At 41.2% G+C, this 15,847-nt stretch overlaps 1 protein-coding gene across 8 annotated transcripts in view; it reads left to right on the top strand.

Moving 5' to 3' along the window:
* Positions 1–5,161: 5,161 nt before the first annotated feature.
* Positions 5,162–15,847, top strand: part of TBC1D1 (TBC1 domain family member 1) — a 99,897-nt gene continuing 89,211 nt past the window's right edge. For 5 of the 8 annotated variants that reach the window (XM_063157435.1, XM_063157432.1, XM_063157434.1 and 2 more), the window contains exons 1-2: positions 5,643–5,784; positions 12,473–12,995. In XM_063157435.1, coding sequence (XP_063013505.1) covers positions 12,579–12,995 — 417 coding nt within the window. In that variant the 5' untranslated portion in view covers positions 5,643–5,784; positions 12,473–12,578. Of the gene's footprint in view, positions 5,227–5,642; positions 5,785–5,833; positions 5,974–6,054; positions 6,148–12,472; positions 12,996–15,847 lie in introns of those variants that run through there. The other 3 variants (XM_063157430.1, XM_063157429.1, XM_063157431.1) reach the window with 3 other exon arrangements.

The raw sequence follows: 15,847 nt of genomic DNA, 5'->3' as shown, positions 1-15,847 counted from the left end.
ATTCCTTTTATTTTCATTTTTATTGGGAGGGCTCACATTTCTTTTAGTGCAGAATATAATAAAGGATGCTTTACTGAATTCATGGGGGAAGCCTTGAAGATAGAGGATGACAGGTCCTGAATTTTTTAATGTATTTAGCTTAACATCTCCATAGGCTAGAGAGGCATATTTTCCATGTGCCTTTATATGCCAAACCTGGATTTGGATTTAGCTAATGTTAGAAGATTGGAAGTGAGACCTGAAATGTGCTCATGTATACTGAAACATCCTTAGGATGGCTTTAGAGCATCCTCAGAAACAGTACAGACAGAGGATGATGACCTGATCTTTATCGTTTTGTCTTCCTAAGGTCAGGGAATTTTCTTGCTCCATTCCTGTCTCTGTTCCAGACAGAAGTTCACAACTTTGGGGTGTGGGGCACAACAAAAAAAAAAAATAGCCAAACCCACAGTGGTTCCTCAAGCTGCTTGAGCAATTACAACAAACTACAAAATTACAAGAGAAAACTTGTTATTGCTAAAGTCTTTATTAACCTTGTCTTGCATTAGAGAAAGAGGATCTAGAACTGAAATAAAGAATCAAAACAAAGGCAGCAAGAGTATGACAAAGAGAGAAGTTAGTATTGCAAGTCCGAATGGGTGTTAAGCTACAGTTTCTTCAGAGCTGGTCTAATTCTTCCATTAAAGTGTTGTGTAAGATTATGAAGCCTACTTAGACATTATTAGTCCCAAGACAGATAATAAAACACAGACAAATGTAGTTTGTAAAAAAGCAGCCTTGAACTGGGAGCAGGTGTGCTAGTATTTTATCCAGAAATGGGAATTGCCATGACTGGAATAAAAAGTGCTTGCATCCCAGACTGAACTTGGGTGTAAGGGAATTCTTGGCTGTTTCTAGAGCAAGATACATCCCTACATTACCAAAAACATTAAAATTAGCCTGCATTTTATAACAGATGGAAACACAATTCCTGTGACAGTTACAAATATTGATCCTATAGGGGATCAGGCCTATGGGGCTAGAGGGAAAGACTGAGAAGAATTAGCACAGTACTCAAAACTCTGCCAAAAGAAAACCCTAAAACAGTAGTGCTTTAAGAGTAGACCAATGGACTTCACTTGAAGGTTATTAGTTTTTTACAAGTCCCAGAATCATAAAATTTAATGAAGAAATTAAAATTCAGGGATGCATTGGAACAGTTTGGCTGGAAGGAAGTAAATACATTTTATCTAAGTACTATGAACTTAGGACACAGCATATTATGTAAAAGTATTGTTATGATAGCCAAGTATTGAGTTGCAGAAGGATTTATTTAATAATTTTGCTATATACAACAAATCATACAGGTTAACTGGAATTAATTCTAAAAGAAGCTTTATTATATAAGAAGCTTTATTTTCATTTTGTACGTGTGCTTAAATATGTAACTGATTCACCCACAAAGTTTCTGTAAATAAAGTTTTTCTCTTTGCTTACCCTTTTAAAAATTCTAGTGGTCATGGGTTTTATTTTCACACACCACCAACAAGCAAATCTTATGTCCTTGATTAACAATCACTGTGAATTGCAACATTAAAATGATATTAAATTAACAGTTGTTAGCCACCAGCATAAGTATTAACAAGTTTGGGGATTTTTAGGGTTCTGATGCTGAAGGCATCTGGATGCCATATGTATATCTAATTAATTGTAAATAAAAATAATCACCAGTAAAACAGTTTCCTGTCTCTAAGTACAAAACTAATCAAAAGTAATTAAGCTGAATTGCTTCTCTCCCCTGTACATTTTTGCGCTATGTAAGATATACATTCATCATGGTATTAGTATTTCTGATGAACTTCCAAATAGAAGCCAACATCACTCTGCTCTATAGCAATTGCCAGGTAACTGAAATGAGGTCATGGACCATCAGAACATTGTGAATTATGGGATGAGACTATTAAACTCTCCAATTATATCCTAACACCCACCTAAATAAACTGTAATATAGATGATTGCATAGAAGCAGCAGCTTCCAGACAGAAAGGAGAAGCTTAAAATACTCACATAAACACTAGTAAGTAATTTTCAAAAGTATGTATGGGAATGAAAGAGAGAGGGAATTAATTATGATGACATCTGAAATGCTCAAAAATAGAGACAGCAGCAGGCAGGGTCTGTAACAGTAGCTCAACTCCTTGACTACTCATCAGTGATAATAGAAAGCCTCTTGTCTACAAAGATAATCACTAATTAATGTCACTGGCATGTATTCCTACAGCATATGCAGTAGATAAATGTTCTATAATAACAGTTGTGCAAATTTTGTTTGTGAATTGAGGTTATATATAAATAGCATCTGGAGATACAATGTCATTGGATAAGAATGTAGTACTTCATCCAGAGCTTCCTAAGTCAAAGCACTGCAAAACAGTTAGTAACACCCCTTAATAATGTACTAAACAAATTTACATGACATCTGAAATGCTCACAAAAAAGCCTTTTATATAATAACAACTGAAAATCATTATTATGGGTAACAGAGGGAAAAGCAGAAGCTTACAAGGCGGCTTAAACACAATATAGGTACCTGTCTTCAAATTCACAATCCAAAAACATTACTGCTCAGCTGCTGCCCAGCTATGGAGCAACTTGAACTCTGAAAGCATCTTGGGTGGAAACTTCCTGTTTCTTTATGGTACTCCAAAGGGTACAGCACCAAGTTCTGCCCTCACTCATGGCCTGGCACATTCAGCCTGAATTTATATTGCTCTACAATCCTACCCCAGCTGAGACCAAGTGAGTAGATACATCTGGTCCTTAACCTGCAAAAGAAGCTTCATTACCCACATGTTCTCACAGAGTGCTCCATACAAGCCTTTCAGGTTCTGTACAAAAGGCAGTGGTGGAGTTTTCCTTGCATTTTTTTAGAACGTGACTGGACAAAGAGAAAATGGTTAAACTGGTGTTATTTTTACATCATGCTTGCAGGATATGGAAAGCACTTGATTTTCCTCCTCAGTCTGAGGAAGTTAATGTGGTAGTAAATGCTTTAGTTACTATGCTACTCTAAAGAAAAATCTAACCTGTGAAAGAAAAAAGAACAGAGATCTACTCTTTCAGAAAACAGAAAATTTTTAGAAAGTCTGGTGCTCATAACTTTCACATGAATACTGGGATCCCAGTCCCTGGAACACATAAAAGTGCTTAATTTTTAGGGACTGGAACATTAAAAACTCATTGTGGTTCTTTTTTATTGCCCCTACTTAAGTAACAGTTTCATCAGGAAACAGAGAAGGAATGCTGTCCAAAGTAGCTTGAAAGGTGATGATTAGGTAACATTCATTGCAGGCAGGCTGAGCGTTCTGGGGCTGATTTCTTTCCCAGTATCAAAGAAGAGAAAGAAGAAAGTATTTCTAATTGTGACACTCTAGTATTGACTTCTATTGTTGTGCAAGGATTTTCCAAAAAGCAAGAAATAGTCTTGTTCTCTGTTTCATTACATTTTTTGAAAAGCAACAGTGAAGCAGTAAAAAATCTTCCTAAGATCATTGGCTGGTAATTTGGGAACGCATGAGCCTCAGCAGCATCGCTGGAGCTGTCTGGGTGGGAACCGCAGTTCACCTTCGGCTAGAACATGGTTACCAGAGGTATATAATGCTCAGACAGGCTTAAAATGAGCAAAAGGGCATTCTTGACTCAGGTACTCATATTGGGTAATAACTGAGTAAGATCATTGTCCTTAGCTGAAACGTTTTAAAAACTGATTGCAAGGAAATGGCATTCCTCTTTCCAAGGACCATAAAGGTGACACCAAAAATCAAGAGGCACTCGTACCAATTCCCATGTCTGAAGTGGAAGCAGGCAGCCTTGACCTGAGCACAGGCTGGCAATAAGCTCTTTGGGTGAGCTGCTACTTACACGCCTCAATTCACTTTCCAGCAAAGCGGTAATTTACTGTACCAGGAAGTACACCCAGATGCCTAAGGTCATGGAGACACAATGGATTTTGTATCTACGTGTGTATCTACATTTTGCAAGTAGGGGATGTGCTTGAATACCAAAATCTGACTTGTTTTTCATAATCTGGGGCAACATCATGCTTGCATTTAACTGCTTGATTGTTTCCCTCACAGCAACAAGAGCAGATTTCCTGTAAAAAGCTCTGATTCTACAAATGTGCACAGGAGTAAAAGTAAGAAAATCAGTCTTACTGCCAAGAAGTAGCAGTTGAAATTGAAAATTAATTGAGTGCAGAAGTGGTTTGCACAACGGGGATGTAGGATGCCTTAATCTTCTCCACTTGCAGAGAAGTATAATTGAGTCTCTGGATCCATTCATGCCTTATCATTTCTGGCAACTGGAAGACCAACTAATACCTACTCTTAAAATGACTTTATGCATATGCAAGTGTGGTTTCTTTGAGGAAGCCATCGAGGTGACTCAGGTAAGCTCCCAAAAGGCTGCCCTGCGGCCAGGGCTGGGCCCACATCCGAGTGGGGACTTGACCGCTTCAGAGCTCGAGAGCCGGGCCAGCTCCAGCTTGGTGAGCCGGGCCAGCTCCGGCTTTGTGAGGCAGCTTCGCTCACCGGCTTCGCTCGCCACTTCAGCTGACCCAGCCATCCGCACACTACTGCAAGGCGACAAGGACACGCTTCCCGCAGGAGATCAGAGGCTGTGCCAGACACAAGGGGCAGCGCCGCCGAAATGCTCTTCGAGAGGAACTTCACGGGCCAGGGGAGGAGGCTTCAGCTGCCCGCTGTTGCGACAGGAGCGTCCCTCTGTCGCCGTGCCGTCCGCCCCACGGGGCCGGGACCCGCCGCCTGTTGCTATTTTCCCCGCACTGGCGAGCGGCCCGGCCGGGTGTGCGGCGCGGCTCCCTCCTCGTCCCGGCCCGCCGGCAGGTAGGGGCGGGCCGGGTAGCGGGCAGGGCAGAGGAGGCGGCGGGCGGGCAGCAGCGAGTGGCAGGAGGCGGTGGGCAGTGCAGGAGGTGGCGGGCAGCAGCGAGTAGCAGGAGGCAGCGGGCAGTGTAGGAGGTGGCGGGCAGCGGCGAGTAGCAGGAGGCAGCGGGCAGTGCAGGAGGCGGTGGGCAGCGCAGGAGGCGGCGGGCGGGCAGCCCCTGGCCCGGCCCGGCGCCCGTTACCGGCCCCGCCCGCCTCCCCGCGCGGGAGGTGCCCGGGCGCGCCTGGCAGCCCGCGGCCGCTGCCCGCCGAGGGCACTTCCCTGCGGCGAGCACATCCTGCGGCGGTAAGCGGCGCCCGGGCACCCCTGGCCCCAGGCCTGTCAGGGGGCGGCGGTGGGGCCCGCTGTGCCCCCACTGTGGGCCGGCCCGGGGCCGAGCAGCGTTTTGGGAGGGTGGGGGGAAGGAGGAAGAGCAGCTCTCGGCGCAGAGGAAGTGAAGAGTTGTGGCGAGGAGTGCAGCACCCGCCGCAGCCGGCCCGTGCCTGCACCCGCGCTGTGAGGGGGGAGCCGCCTCCGGCGCCGGGCGGCTCCACCCGGGGCCCCGCTCCGTGCCGCTCCGTGCCGCTCCGTGCCGCTGCGCGCTCCCGGCGGTCCCGCCGTCGCTCCTAACGGGGCTCCCGGTGAAGGCGCAGCTCTGGCTGCGGGAGCAGCGCTGCTGCCGGACGGGGCGGCCGGGCGGGAGCGCAGCGGGGACGGGGGCGCCGGTGCCGCTGTTCTGGGAGAGTTGGCTTCTCGACTCAATAACCAAACGACCGGCTTGAATTTAATCAGTCAGTGACCTGAGGTGCCTTTAGTTCCTTTTCTCTCTTGTCCGCTGTTTCCTGGCCCATCTATGCAAAACAGGTGGGTATAACTCCTCCCAGAGCCCGCTCGGTCTCGGGGCACCGAGCGGCTTTCCCCGGGGAGCGCGGACCTTTGGCACCGCGGCACGGCCGAGTGTAACTTTCAGTCTGCCCGCGGCGGCGCAGTGTCCTTATGGCCCTTTAAATTCGCGAACAGGGGAATGATCTCTTGAAACTGCCTTCACGAGAGGTATGAAACGAATGTGGTTATTTATAGCGTACTTTGAAAAGATCGAGGCCTTTGTGTGCTGTGTTTTATCTGGGAGAGAGGCTAACATGGCAGATCTGCTGTAGGAACCTTTAGTAGTGCAGATGGTGGGATTTGTGTCTGCGTTAAGCCCAGAGATTGAATGGAACATCGTGGGTAAATTTAATAAATTGTATATTTTCTGAATAGCGAATACCTCTGAGCTGATGCATATGACTATATTTTTAACAGTACTTTTAACACACTTTGTCAGTGCTGAAATAGAAATTTGTCATGGGTTGTTATATAGGAATGCTGAAAATCATAGGTAAAACACAAAAGTAGAAATGTTTGGAGGTGAGAAAAACGACAGGATGGAAGGAAAGTGAAACACATTCAGTGATGTGTGGATGACTTGACACTTTTTTCACTTTAATTTGGTTAACTGCAAAGTCGCATGCAGGCATTTTGGCTGTGGATATGCAATTGAATAAAAATGAATGGTATTCATAATGTAATTTACCTAGCAAGCTTTCTTTTACAATTTTTTTTTCCTTTTTAGTGCATTACATTCATAGAATAGCTCAATATTTTGTTCAGGTTTGTGTGAGGCTGAGTCAGAAGACTTCAATCATCAGCATATTAATTTCCATGGACTTGATTAAGGAAATAGCAACAGGTGTTAAGGGCAGGAACAGTCAACTATTTTCTTCATTTGATAGTTGATTGTAAATGTGTATACTTGTGATCAAGAACACACAACCATTTCGTTGCAATTTTTTAATTAATAGTCTATTTATAAAACTTACTTGAGGAGTGATATAAATGCTGGCTGTACTGGTAAATATTTTAGGTGTGTTTATTACTGGAACTAGTACCAGAGTATATGATTATGTTATTCAGCACCCAGTCTTGACTTGCTAACAGCATTTAAGAATAAAGTCTTTTAAAAGTCAGCATTTAATGAAAACTAATTTCTGAGGCAAGTTGGTTTCTGGACTTGTGCATGCTTTTGGCCTCAGCAAACCATAGCTTCAGAGAGAAAAAGCAGATAATAAGTAGCTATGAGATAAAAAGAATATCCTTGCAACAAGAGGGATGTGTCATGCTTCCAATTGCCCATTTGAATTAAATAAAAAAACTTTTTGAACACTATTCTCAGCAGTGACCATGTCGTGACATATTTAATACATTTTCTCATTTATGTTTTTCTGTATATCCTGCCAGGTGGATAGAGAAATCTGTCAGCTTGAGCAAAGACAATGTAAATTTCAGTTAGGGATCAGAAAGAGAGGGAGACAAGTGGTATTTAGTTCTGGCTAGTGTTCCAGAATTCTGGCTGCAGGCCAGGGCTCCTCATAATCCTTAAGTAGTATGATATTTCTGCTAAAATAATCAGTGGTGAAGTGCAGTCAGTACCAGTGCCTCTGGTTCCATTTGTCAACAGGGTTCAGTGCTAATGCCATGCAGAGAAGAGCTGAACAAATTTGTGCTGTTTAAGACCAGCTGTTTTTCATAAGAGCTTGCTGTATGCTTGATTTTGTGCTTAGCTTCTTGAAGGGGAGGAAAACTGATTTACAGAAACTTACATAAACTAAAGCTGCTGTTACGTCCTGAGCCTGACATGGAGTAACTGCGCAGTTGTTACTCAGAAGAACTGCAAAGGCCGAGGATGATGGCATCTTTCTGCTCAGCTCCCAGGTCAAGCCCCTCATTTATTCATTGCTGTGTGAAAGCCCTGACTGCTTCCCCTGCATGACACATCTTCCAAGCTCGTGAGTTCTGATGTGAGTCCCAGCACTCCAACTGCTACCAAAGCAGGAAAGGAGCTGGAGGAAGGTGAAGGGTTGCTGAAGTCTGCAGTTACCAATGTTCTGAACAATAGTTTAGAACTTTTGGCTGCTTGTCTGTATTGAATTTAGTCCAGTTGAGAAGAAAGGACAAAAGAAGGATAACACTTCACCACTGTCAAATTTTCTGCAGTTTTTTTTTTATGGAGGGGGTGATATTCTTTTGGTTTAGAACATTCCTCTCTTTTTTCTGTGTTAGTTTGAGCCTATCCCAGAATGGCCTGGTGTTCCCCCACGTACACAAACCTGATTTTCAGTACCTCACTTTCCCAGGTTACTAACACAATAACCTCACAAGATTCTCCTTCCTAACCTCAAAGCTTACCTGACCCCATCTAACTAACTGGCACCTGGAGCCAATACCTTGCCCTTGAAGTGAGAGAAAGTGAGAGAGAGTGAGTTTTGAGGAATGCTGTCTTGAATGAAGCAATGCTGCTTAGACACGGGGTCCAGAATAGAGAAATAATAATTTGTGTAGCTCTCCCTTTCATGCTGTCTTGTATCTGAAGGGGTCCCTTTTAACTTGGTGGCATAACACAGTGAGAATGTAACTTGATTTTGAAGAGCAAGAGGCTAATTATTTTTTTTTAAATTGGGTTAGGGTTTTAAATACACGCTATCAGATTTTGCTAGAGCACGACCATCAGTGTATTGTTGCATGCTTTCTAAGGCCCTCCACTTGTGAGAAGTGGGATCAGAGCAAAAGAAAAGCTGAGGACAAAGGGCACACATATGTTCCCATGTGTATCTTCCACACTAATAAGTCAGCCTGGTGTTCCCTAGTATAGAAGGTAGGGATAAATAGATTAATGTGGTTTGTGAAAATATCTTATGTGTTACAGTTCGACTGGCTGTTTTTGTGCTGATGGAGCAAATACAGGCTAAACAGTAGGAGCAATAAGGTTCATATTCTCTATATCTCTATAAACTGTGTCTTAGCTGCAAAGCTGTCAGCTGAGGAGTGCCACTCAAGCTGTTCTCAGTTTTGAGTGCACAGACAACCAACACGCTTCAAAAGATGCTGGTGGAGAGGAGAAAGAGGAACTGTCCCAGTTGTGTCTGTGAGCACTGGGAGAACAACTGGAGACATCCAGTGTGCTGAGCACAGCCTGGAGTAATGAAGCTGAGTAGTGCTTAGAGCTGCCAAAGGGACATCAAAGTTGAGGTAGAAGAAAACTAGTGGAGAGCTGTATTTTTATATCTTTTCTATTCCCTTTTAGGACTAGAGATGAAATAAACCTTTAATAAGCATGAGTTAATCAGACACTTGGGAAGAAGAGGAAACTTGTTTGAGCCTACTGTACTAAAGTGTATGGTAAACTCCCATGGCACCTGCAGAGCCAGATTTCAGAGGGGCAATCAGAGATGGCTAAAGTTGTTAAAATTCCAAGCAGTGGAGTCAGGGCAGACATGGATGGGCTGAGAGCATGGCTACTCTTTGGATGTAATGTGTGCTTAATTTTAAGGCTAGGAAGAGGCCTGTTGAGAAGAACAAAACTATTTTTAGGTCTGAATTAAGCATATACATAAATACTTCATGGTCTTGAAGTAAAACCTAGTCCTCAGTGGAAACTTGAAGGACATTAACACCAGCAGCTTGAAATTGGCATAATTTCTGGTGGGATTTGTTTACAAATGACAGGAGGGGGAAACAAAGAAAGAATGGCTGGGAAAGGGAAATGGAACATGCAGAACAGTAATATACAGAATTATACGGGTTAGATAAGGAGATTTCTGATGCTGCTAAATTTGTGCTCTGAGAAACTTGCACTTTCAGCCTCTCCTAAACATTAGCAAAAAACCCTAGCATTTTGACTTCTACTTAACTGGTTTGATTTAGTAGCAAGTGTTTTTCTTTGGAAATAACAAATTGGAGTATTTATGCTGTTGACTTTGCAAGGTGTTTATTTTTGTTAAAAAGAGATGAATGCCAAGAAGCTTCACATTTATATTAAATACATTCCAGCAGTACAATGTTTGTTTAAGTATACAAGACATAGTATCAGCCTTGGATTTTTTATATACTGTTCATTCCTCAGAGTTAGCATGCAAAATAATGTATTATATTGTGATATCCATTTCTCTTTGAGACTGCATTGCCTCATAAATCTAGGGTAAAAGAGCAAAACGAAACTTGAAAAGTTGCTAGATACAAGAGTGACTTTGTTGTATTTCTACATGCCTTTAATTACGTTTTTTTAAGAAGGGGTCTCAGAAAACACAAATAAGAAATTGGCTACAAAAAGTATGTGGCTAATACATCATTGTCTGTATGGTAGCTCACTTCTCTTGTTTTCAACTAAGAATGAAGTTTTCCAAGGCTTTCTTATCTGGAGATTATTATCTATACCACTAAGTGACAAGAGCAGTAGAAGTTAAAATCTCGATTTTTATATAGTTTAGACTACACAACATGGTAGTTATGAATTCATCCAATCTTCCCTGCAGTTGCTGAACTGTTTTTCACTGTTGCAGTTAAGGAGAAAAAGTTTGTAATAGTTTGTGGAAGAAGAGACCATTCTGATTCTTGGCTGAAGGAAAACTATAATGGTAACTGTGTTTAGCAGTCTGTGTTGATAAGGTGTAAAAATGCTTCCTGCAGCTGCTATCCCATTAAGAACCACAGAATCACTGATGTTGGAAAAGATCTCCAAGATCATCACGTCCAGCACTTGACTGAACACCACCAGGTGGATTAGATCATAGCACCAAGTACCACGTTCCAGTTGTTCCTTGAACACTTCCAGGAACAGTGGCTCCACCACATCCATTAATGCCATTTCATGTGGGATATAATGCATTCGTATTAATCTCAAAGATGCTTATTTTCTTGCTCATTTGTGAAATAAACAAAAAAGCCTCCCAACTGTAGTATACTTAAAGTGAGGCGTACAAATTCTTGATTTTCATGGCTCTTTTTCCCACACCTCCCATGCCCAGATACACACAGAGAAGTTTATGAAAAGACTTAAAAAATTTTGATCTACACATCTAGAATGCTATTTATTATTAATTTGTTGAATAGTATCTTGAAAACTTGCACTCTTGCTAAATTTGCTCTTCTTGGAACTGGTAATGCTGGCACAGTGTTTGTTTATCAAAAGATGAAAAAGTTTCAAAGAGGTAAATGTATCCAAAGATGATTTCTGCAGCTCTCTTGTTTTTACAGTTTGCCAATTACTGCAGAAACATTTTTCCCCAGTGGGACATTTAGAGATTAGTTGCATTTTAAACAGCTCAAAATTAATTTCAATCTTGAAATTTTTGGGGCTTTTTTAATCCTGAAATTTCTCTTCATTTTCAACAAGATGAAAGACTGTTAGAACCTCAGTCTGAAAATGTTATTATAAGAGCAAAAGAAGGACAAAGTTCAGTGGAAACTCTTGAGAAAAACAGTGCTGATTTTGATCATGTTTGTAGATGAACAAAGACAATAAATACTGTTACCACAGTAAACAGATGGCACTTATTCAAAACTTGTTCTAATGTAATTAAAATGTTACTTAAAGATATATTGGTACTATTTATGTTGTTTTTAATAGGTCTTATCATGGGAAACTCTCATAAGACTGTTGGTAAGCTAGTGTCCTTATATTTAAACACAGGCACTTACAGGCCTGTCAGCCTTGCATCAGTCTCACACAATAAAATGTAACAGGTGAAGCTAGGGGCAATTAAAGAGGAATTAAAACATGGTACATAACAAATGCCAATCTTTGTGTTTTCATGGACGGCATTTAGTGAAATGGAATTTATAAAGAAATGCAATTACTGGATTTCATTACTAAAAGTACTAATACATAATGACAGTAGTGGTCGTGGATGCTGGGTGTAACAGGGTTACAACAGGGTTGTGTGTAACTTGGTATATTCCATTTGATATTTTAAGAAATGAAAATTATACAGTGTTTGGCTAACATTTAAGTATTTAAGTATTCCTGTCTGGCTGACCAGCGTTAAAATGCAGCCATAATTGTGATTGTCATCTGGTTCCAGAATGCTGTAAGGATTGTTGCTTGTGACTGCTGTCTGACACGTTTTTTAGTGATCACTCTGTTGACTGCTGCTAGCATTTTTACATGACAGTGATTTCTAGGGTGTTATTTATTGAAAAAATCTGTTTGAAATAATCACTGAGCAAACTATACCTAAGGAAACAGCTTCATGTTAGTAGCCAAATTCAAAGTTATCCTCATATGGACAAGAAAGTTGTCAAGCTGACCCTTTTATTCCCCAGATGTAAAGGGGTCTCAGCAGGCAGTGACTTCAACTGTCATGAAGGTCAGAATGGCTCAGCTGAGTTCTTCCTGTGATAACAGGATTGAAATAGGCCCATGTGATCCACATGTGCCTGCCCATGAAACAGACACAGGTTAGAAAGAATGTTCATTGTAATTTAGTTACTCATTAGATAGTTGAGCTAAGGTTATAAAGCAAATTTTAAATCAGCACTGTCTATTTTCCAAGCAATGTATTTATTACAATTATGTTTGCTGGATCTGAAATAGTAAGGCCCAGTGTAAAGAGGGGGGAACTTGCTAGATGGGCCATGGTGGCTCTCTTCTGATGTTAAGCTATTAATTATTTGTGTTATTGAGAGTTGGTTTTTCATAGAGTTCTAGCACCTACATAACTCTTTCTTTTCCTTTCAGAACTCTCCTGTTCCTTAATCCAAGGAGCCATCCAGCATGCAGATAATGTCATTCCATGGAACTGAAATATCTGTGAATTAGTCCAGGTTCCCTAAAGGACTGCAAAATGGAGCCAATAACTTTCAAAGTTAAAAAGTGTCAAACATCTAGTGATTTCTCAGCAAGTTTCAGTCTCCAGCTCGTGGGTTCTCTCCCGGTGCATTCCCTAACCACTATGTCAATGCTGCCTTGGATTGTGGCTGAGATCCAATTGCTCAGTGCAAAGTCTTCCAAAGAAGAACCCAGCGCCAGCCAAATTCGACTTTGTGTTTCACCAGCCAGTTTGCGGTGTGAGCCAGACACAGGGGAAACCCAGCAGTGGGATCCTTTAATTTGTTCAAGTTTATTTGAATACAAGCCACAGCAGGTCCACAAACTGATTCACAACAGCCACGATCCGAGCTACTTTGCTTGTCTGATAAAGGATGAAGCAGCAAATCAGCAAAGTATCTGCTATGTATTTAAGGCTGATGATCAGACAAAAGTAAGTAAAAAGAAAAGAGCTAAAGGAAGCATCCCTGGAGCTGCTTTTGTGCTGTTTGAATCCTTTCACTACACTGTAAAGCCTTAATGTTGTACTCACAATTGGAGACCACATCTCATTAAAACTTACGCACTTTAGTTGAAGTTAATTGCTCAGTGAAATTTGAGCGAGCTGCTCAATATGTGAAATGAAAGGTATGTACATCTCCTACAGGATCAGGGCCTGAATTTCATCAGCTTAAAAACCATTTTAGTTTGTGATGTGGGCTGAAATCTTGACCCTCAAGTCAGTGAGAGCTTTTCTGTTGATGTCACTAGGGCTAGTATTTCACTCTCAAGTCACTGTGAACTTTATCTAATCCTGCACTCAGACCTCTCAAATTTCTGTTTTCCTGATGTGACTGGGAAACAGAGATACCTCCTTTCTCAGAAAGAGGAGAGGGTAGTGTGGAGCCTCCATATGTATCATATCTCTAACAACAGGGCCCTGTGGAAACCTTTTCCTAGTTCTATAATTCTCAAAGCCTGGCAGGCAGTTTAAAAAGTGGGAGAAAGGCACAGTCTTTGCACCTCTGTGACATACAGGCTTGCTGCTGCATTGGGTATGCATGTCTGGCAGTGGGTGAGATTTGGCTTAGTCTGCATTTCCTAACCAGTTGTGTCTTTGCTGAAAAAGTGGAAGCATTAAAATTGTTGATCTCTTCTGTTAGAGAGTGAGACACTGGTTCTCATGAATGAGTAAAATGAGTAAGATTTAACACAAAGTTATTGTGAACTACTGAGGACAAAATGGTGATGTATCCTTCACCTCTTGAATGTCAACTCCGGTCTCCATAATGTTGGAAAACAGAATGCTCACTTGACTCATAGGAGGTGTCCTGCTGAGGAGCCCTGGAGGCATTATGTGAATGTACACCACACATGGGATTTATGCCAACCTGCCCAATAGCAAAACGTTGTGCAGTTCCAAATCCTTGGTCTCAAGCTTACGGCTCAAAACATATGGAAACAGCTTTAGCTAAATCGCCCCAGATAAAACTGCAGTTCCAGTAAATTAAAAGGCAAATACATAGTAAATCATAAGCATTCAAGTGAAAAATCCTGTCAAGTTAAATGTGGAATACCAAGTTTATGTATGTAAGAGCAGAAATAAGGAATAGTTATTTCAAAACTTGGCATTGGATATCAGCTGGTGATGCATTTTTCAGTTTGCATCTGCATTTACTTGTGCTTGTGATTTTCCAGGATTATTGTGAAAACACAGTACTGATCACCTCCAGTACATTTTCTTAAGCATTTTCTTTTGCAACAAAGGATTCAAGTACTTTTTCTTTATGTTTGATCAAATTCCTGGACATTTTTGAAATGATCAAGAACAAATTAAGTCTTTAGTTAAATTTGCAGCTGTGTCTGCATATTTTTGGAGGAAACACCCACAATTTTTGTATGCCTCCTTTAACTACTTAGCTCTAGGTTCACACAGATGTCCATCCTTTCAAAAACTGCCTTCCACCTGGTCTCTTAACTTGCCTCGTGTGTAAGAGTTGTTTCTCTTGACTTCTTTGCAGTCTAAGTAGACATCTAATCAGCATTTGTGGACCTATGTTTTAACAAAAGGGTAGTGGAAATGCCAGGTGTTCTTATCATCTAAAGTGAAACCCTGCCTCTTTTACTTACATTTTGTGCAATTTCCATATTTAAAGTAAGTTCTTTGTGCTTTGTAGGGTGTTGTTACTTTGCCCTGAATATGGTCATACAATGCCTTTGAGCTAACTGATGTTTGTGTATTTATCAGGAGGAGGGAACTGATGTTACCTGTTGTGGAGATGCCCAACTTGAAAGGATAGGGAGTGCACATATGCCTTTGTTACAAACTGAAGGAGCTGTTGTTAAAAACCAGTGAGTTGAGATGAAGGATTTAGGATTGTTAGTGTAATTTATGTTCAGTTTCAGAAGAAATAAATTTTAGAAATTGAACTTTTGCAGCCTGTGCAACTCAGCAGATTCCTGTGTTGGCACTCTTGTTTGTAAGAACCCTTTTTTCCTATTTGCTTCAGGTCTGTAAAAGAATCACAGCAGTCCAGACACATTTAATAACAGAATTTACATGTTCATTACAATCTTTAGCCAACAATCTTGGACATCCAGACTTTTGTGATAATTACTAATTACAATAATATTTTAAACTGCAAGAGCCACAATTCTTTGTGCCTGCATGTATAAATCTGTAGTAGGGTTGTATTTGATGAAGAGTTCTTGGATTAAGTCACGTCTGACTGAAGATTTGAAGTAGAAGGTAATTTGTGGCTTTGCAAATAAGTTCTGTTGTATATCCTCACCTTAAGATAAGTAGAATAAAAGGGGGCAGAAGTGTGTCTGTGGGAGAAGTACAGTAGGAAGATTAGAATGTTAAGACAAAGGCAGTTGAGTAGAAGACTAAACAACTAAAGCCTTTAAGAGGAGGATAAGAAACTTGAAAGTCATGCAGACAAGCATAGCACTGGAGATGGTAGAAAGTACAGAAATCCAGGAATGGTCAGGCTTTTAGCATCAGCGTTGCAATCCATTAACTGTAGTTTTACTCCTTTATAGATAGAAATTGAGCAAGAACATACATCTGCTTAGTGAGGGATTATTTTACTGTTTAATATGAGAGTTTTGTTAATGTTGCTGGGTCATATTTAGCTCAGCTCTAGAGTTGGTGGAGGTGCATGCAATGCCATGCAATGTTTTTTCTGAATACAAGGCTCTTGGGTTCTTGTTGCTGCATTTCCAACATAGCCACTTCAGAGAAGAAATCCGTAGACAGGTAATTAACACTAAGTAATGTCAGGATTGTTTGCAAGGAATTCT

This window comes from Melospiza melodia, chromosome 5 (assembly GCF_035770615.1).
Source record: "Melospiza melodia melodia isolate bMelMel2 chromosome 5, bMelMel2.pri, whole genome shotgun sequence".
NCBI classification, from domain to species: domain Eukaryota; kingdom Metazoa; phylum Chordata; class Aves; order Passeriformes; family Passerellidae; genus Melospiza; species Melospiza melodia.
This window is presented reverse-complemented; position numbering and strand designations above follow the sequence as displayed.